A 5,734-nucleotide genomic window follows, 5' to 3' on the forward strand; every position below is an offset into this window, starting at 1 on the left:
CGCGCGGAGCTCCGGGCACCCCGGCCAAGATCAAACGCTCGGCTCAACAACCCCCCGCACCATCTGCTGGCGGTGCCCCGCTCCTCCCCAAAGCGGGCACTGTTGATTTCAATAATCGTGCGGCACAGCACGAGCACCTGCTCTTCAGCTGTGGTGCTGTGCTCGACCATGGGTGATCTGACGGTTGGGGTCAGCTGTGAGGTACCAACATGATTCATCAATGATACGGTAGACATAATCAATGTCATTAGCATTACGGACTCAACTATGGTGCCGCGCGAGCGGCTTAGGAGTGCATGCACTGCTCAACTGCTGCTGGCTGTGATTGAGTGATTGCGGCACCTGCAGCTGGGAGCAGTGGGGTCGCAGCACAGCCGTGCATGGTCATAATCACAATCAGATGGATGAGCTTGCTGCACATACTTAGTGCGCTCCCCATAGTATGTGGTGTGGCGCTGCGAGCTGAAGGTGAGCAGCAGAGAACAGCGGAGCGCCGACACGGCGCAGGACGCTCCTGGACCTTGCAGCACCGGCGCGAATGACATTTAATCAGCTAATAAATGACATACATCAAAATCATGCGTTGGAGAGCAGGCAAAACGCGCCCCTCACAGCGGCGCAGTGCATCTCGAGCCCGTGATACGTGTGCGGATGCTAAAACCGTACAATATGTGTAGGTAAATTATTTGAGATGGGCTGTCACCGCAAGTCGCGCTGGGTGGTGAAGAAACTCTGCAGCTTTCCTTCCTGGTCCTTGCCTGCCAAGGAGCGGGGAGGAGCCGCTGGGAGCCCAGAGGAGCGAATAAGGAAAACCCCTGTTGTTGCAGTGCTTGCTGCTTGACGGCAGCGCCAGGGCCTGCTCAAGCCAGCCCGCCACAGCCCGCCCCGCCGCCTTGACATCCCCCCACATCTCCTTTAGCACGCGCGCCCCGGCGCCCACGCTGCCGCGCTTGCGGGCGCCAGCGCCGGCGGCTCCGCCGCCGGAGATGCTGATGTTGAGGCTCCGGCTGCTGCTGCCGCCGCCGCCGCCGCTGCTGGAGGCAGCGTGGTCCGCGTCGGTGGTTCGGGAGGGGGTGGCAACACCGGACGCCTCGCTGCTAGCGCCAGCGCTGGACTGCCGGTGCAAGACCTCCTGCATCCCACCGCTCGCCATGCCGTTGTTGGCCTGCATTGTGGACACCAGATCCATGAGGACCTGGATCTGCTGCCCCATTTCACTCATGCGCGCGTCCACGCGCTCCATCAACGCGCGGGTCTCGAGCCGCTCCTTTGCCAGCCTCTGGCGCGCGTCATCGCGCTCACATTGCGCCGCCTTTAGCTCGGCGGTCAGCACGAGTATGGCGGCGTCGCCGCTGTGCGTGGTGGGAAGGCTGGTCATGTGCGGGACGTGGGCCTTCACGGCCGGCTCCGCCTCGCCCGTGCTCTGGAGCGCTGCCAGCAGCTGGGTGCGGCCGATGCTGTCTTGGGCGGACTCGGATGATGCGCAGGGCTCTGACGACTCGACTGTGGGGGTGATGGCCGCGGTGCCCATCTTCCCCTCAACGCCCATCTTCCCCTCAACGCCGTCCGCCTCGGGCGCCGATTGCGGTGGCGGCGTCATTGCCTCCGGGTCCAAGGCCTGCTCACGCTCTTGTGCATCGTGGCTGCCGACGCCCTCCTTGTCGTCGCCGCTGGAGGCTGACGTCAGCAAGGCCATGCAGCGGCGGCCCCACTCCATGGCCATGAGCTGGTGGATGGTGGCCCTCTCCTTTGGGTTGGGGTGGAGGCCTGCGCGGATGAAGTCTTGCAGGTCGGGGTCAAGGTCGTCCCAGGTGGGGGAGCTCTCGTACGCAGTGGGTTGCTCCAGCACCACCTGCGCGTCATAGGGGTCCCAGCTGCAGCCCGGGATGCGCGGGTAGGGCTCGGGGCGGTCTTCCTTGCTGTACAACGGCGCCTCAAAAGGGTTGATGCCGTCCAGGGCGATGGTGGCGATGCTCAGCACTGCTCCCCATACGTCAAACGCGGGCCCGAGGGTGGAGGGGATGCCATCGGGGCGTCTGGCGTCGATGCCGCTGGCCACGATGGCGTGCGTCTCTGGCGGCATGTAGCTAGGAGTGCAGCTCAACAGCTGGCTGGAGCCGATCTTGGTCACTGCAAACGCGCCCAGTCGGGGGCCGAGGGGGGGAGGAAGTAGCACATCAGACGGTCGGCTGGTGTGCGGCCGTGTTGCTGGCATCAACCCTTGGCCAGTGCTGGCATGGATTCTAGTGCATCGCCCCACGCAGATTGCGGTGGGCAAGGATGTATGCATCCTGGTAACAATAGGCCCCCACTTTGTCACAGACAGATTTGCCTTGCAGCCCAGCAGCACACATTCCAACCAGCCACGGTTAGTGCTCCGGATCCCCTCCCCCTATGCCAACGAGGGAGTCATGACCCGGCCCCTCTTGCTCCGACGCACTGCACACGTGAACAGACTGCGCATGCCTCCTCACCTGCTCCAAAGTCGGCCAGCTTCATAGGGAAGTCCTGCGCCTCGCGCGAGGCGTCCCACAGCAGCTGGTGGGGCTTCAGGTCATTGTAGGAGTGTCCAGACGCGTGCAGCTGCTGCAGCGTCGTTAGCAGCGTCACGGTCGCGTGCGCCGCCAGAGTTGTGTTGAGCACCGTGCCCTCAAACGTGAAGGTGCGGTCGACAACATCGAGGATGGGGCGGCCACCGTAGTCAAACACCAGGTGCACTTGTCCGGTCTCCTCGTCACGCACCACGTCGCGCAAGGCCGGCACGGCCGGGGTGGAGATGCGGCGGTGGGCATCCACCTCCGCCTCCAGCATGGCGTACTGTTAATTGGGAGTGGGTCGCGGTGTGGCGGCGGGGTCATGTATGCATCTGGGAGCGCTAGTTTGGCTGGACGGCAGGCAGGCATGTGGCTGCATCATCCCTGTGGTATGTTTTGGGGCTAGGGTGCTGCCCCTCTGTTGCTGGGTTGCGCAGGAGATGAAGACAAATGCGCCCAACAGCACGCTGTAGGCGCGCCTGCAGCAAGCGTGCATCTTTACGTTACGTGCGTGCCTGCCGGGCGGCGGGTCACCCCACTTCGCGTGGGTCGCTGCCGTGCGCGCAGCCAGCAGCAAGCGGCACACGCGCCGCGCGCGTCCGGCAGCTCTCCCCACCGCCTGCCTGCTCACCACGATGCCGTCTTCGCCCTCCAGGAAGTCGCGCGACAGGCTCTTGATGGCAAAGTACTCTCCGGTGGCCGCCACCTGGTTCCACGAGACACAGGTAGGGCCGGCGGAATCTTCGTCCTGCGGGTAGATGCGGCCACCTCCTTCGCCCTGGTACCAGGGCCTGCAGATGAGGTGGACGCATGAGAAGGTGGTGGTTATCCATTTTTTACGCATTGATCCCGCGGAGAGTGGCGCTAGAGCTCCACACGGGCCTCACCAAGGCTGCTTTCCGATGGGCCTGGCGGCCTGGAACTCAGGGGCGCGCGACATCGTAGCTTTGTATACGGTATTTGTCAGCTGGATCTACTGATTTCTTTCACCAAGCTCCTTGGACATGTTGTGGCAATCAAACGCGAGTTTGGAGGATGTACTTGCTCCGTGGCTTCTCGCTACGCTCGGTGCTGACGGGACTCGCGCACTGGGAGCAAAATGGAGAGTAAGGGTGTGTGTTACGGTGGTTTTTGACTGATTTGATTGCACCGTTGGAGCAAAGGAATAATTGTTTGGCATGCCCACTTCCAACCAAGGCAAGGTCTACTGTACAGGTCAAAATGGACGCAATGGTGCGCGTCGATCAACCGAGGGGGTGAGGGGGTTCACGAGTGCAGTTGTCGCCCTACCTGCCAGGCTGCTGGACAACGCACAGCACTGATGTGCGAGCTTTGCCGCACTGCGGTTCCTCCTTGCCTTCAGGGCCACCGGCCAAGGGAGACCACCAGCTTTCTTCAGCACCTCATGAGGATGGAAATCACCCCCCAAGGCCCCTCGGCCGCGGCTCAATCTTGCCGACAAAGAGGGGAAGACGTTGCCGTTGAGCAACACTTGCACCAATTTGGCGACTTAGCACTTGCACAGCATACCACAGCCCCGCACCTGAAGCACTCTGGAAAGAGAGTGTGCCGTAGCACAGGCATTTGGCGGTGGTGAGGCCAGGATGAGAAGGGCACGCACGCATGGCCGAATGCTTCGGAAGCGCTTGCCAGTGCGCGGAGGCGCGCAGCACAAAGTCGTTGGCTCGCAGAGAGGTTGAGTTGCAGTGGTCGCTGTCAGCGGCCCAGCGCATGCACTGCTGCGACGCCGACTCAGCCTGCGGCCATCGACCACCTTTTCAGGTGGTGCACGCACCCTCAAGCGAGCTGCATGTGTCTGCAGCCCTTCCGACCCGCCTGCCTACTTGACTGCCCCACTCCCCAATCCCCCAGGCCCGGCATTTTTTCTTCTCGCTTTGACCATTGCAACAAACGCCATACGCTGCTGGACTCCAGCTCAACTCAGTGTTTGCGAGTGGCGATGCTGCGACGGCTCGTCAGGCCAGGGCTCGAGCTGCTTCACTCACCCTCTGGATTTTTCCCAAGGAACAGGTGTTCACGTGCTGCAACCCAAAGTGCACCCAGGCACAGCCACCCTTAGCCATTGTTACCCATCTCAAAGCAATGATAACATCCAGCAGAACGAGCTGCGCACAAACAGAGAGACATGTGTGAAGAGAAGTCCCGCGAGACAGCGGCGATGAGGCTGCAACGCAACGGGTCCACACGCTGCCAGCAGCCACTGCCGGGCGCCAGAGAGCCGGCCAGCCGCGGCAAAGCATGGGCGCTGGTTATGCTTGCAGACCCACGCCACATTCCCAGCAGCCGGTTGCTTCTGGTGTGTGCCCCAGCAAAACATACCGCCGCGAGACCATGGCCGCTGGCGCGGTCGTGGTCGCCGATGCGTCAGCCCATGCGCCACACACGAGGCCGTCACTTGTTGGAGGCTGCGCCCGCCACCGACTTTGCAACAGCCAGGCCCAGGACCCCCACGTACGTGATCGCGAGCGGCACCACCCACGGCCCCACGTTGGTCGCCGGCCGCGCGCCGCCGGCGCCGGCGCCGCCCGCGGTCTGCAGTGCGGGGTCGTAGGGCTCCTCAAAGGTGACGCCTGCGACGGCGTGCTCCAGGCCCTCCCCGGCATACGACAGCAGCGGGGACACCTGGTGGACGGGGGGGGGGGGAGGGGGTCAGGGCAGGGCAGAGTGATGGGGGGCGGTGAGGGTGCTGGCCTGGGGGATTTGAGGGGTGGCGTCTGGAGGTGGTGCAGGGAGGACACAGGCAAGCAGCTGAAGCAGCGTCATGAGGGCGCAGCTTGCTCGAGATCGGCACGCTCCGCACAGCACACAGGATGCGGCAAGACTAGTTCATGCACGCCCCAGTCCTCAGAGCTGACCAGGCTCAGAAGCGGCGCGCACGCTCACACGCGCCCCCCTCCCCCCTTGGCGCACCTCCACGCCCTCCTCGCCCGCCACCTGGCCGCCAGCGTCCTCCACCCACGCCGTGTGCAGCCCCAGCGCCATGCCCGCGGCGCCCTCCGGCCCGTCCACCGCCCAGTGGGGCCCGCGGCCAAAGAGCGTCGCAAACTCCTCCTCCCTGGCAACGCCAAGCAGGGCGATGGACCCGGCCTCAAGGAGGTCCCCGTAGCGCAGCACGTCCGCCAGGAAGCGCTGCAGTGCATACCCCTCCACCGGCCGCGGCGCCGCCGCCGCCTCCGCCG

At 63.9% G+C, this 5,734-nt stretch overlaps 2 protein-coding genes across 2 annotated transcripts; both read right to left on the bottom strand.

Annotated features, from left to right (window-relative positions):
* Nucleotides 1-699: 699 nt before the first annotated feature.
* On the bottom strand, nt 700-3,474 carry MNEG_9234 (hypothetical protein; the record flags this gene model as incomplete). Its single annotated transcript, XM_014042294.1, has 5 exons — nt 700-758; nt 814-2,130; nt 2,475-2,817; nt 3,166-3,325; nt 3,422-3,474. 5 exons carry the CDS (start codon nt 3,472-3,474, stop codon nt 700-702), a joined length of 1,932 nt encoding a protein of 643 aa, XP_013897748.1.
* Nucleotides 3,475-4,946: 1,472 nt separating this feature from the next.
* Nucleotides 4,947-5,537, bottom strand: MNEG_9235 (hypothetical protein; the record flags this gene model as incomplete). Its single annotated transcript, XM_014042295.1, has 2 exons — nt 4,947-5,177; nt 5,466-5,537. 2 exons carry the CDS (start codon nt 5,535-5,537, stop codon nt 4,947-4,949), a joined length of 303 nt encoding a protein of 100 aa, XP_013897749.1.
* Nucleotides 5,538-5,734: the final 197 nt, after the last annotated feature.

The sequence above is a fragment of the Monoraphidium neglectum genome (assembly GCF_000611645.1).
Source record: "Monoraphidium neglectum strain SAG 48.87 unplaced genomic scaffold scaffold01864, whole genome shotgun sequence".
NCBI classification, from domain to species: domain Eukaryota; kingdom Viridiplantae; phylum Chlorophyta; class Chlorophyceae; order Sphaeropleales; family Selenastraceae; genus Monoraphidium; species Monoraphidium neglectum.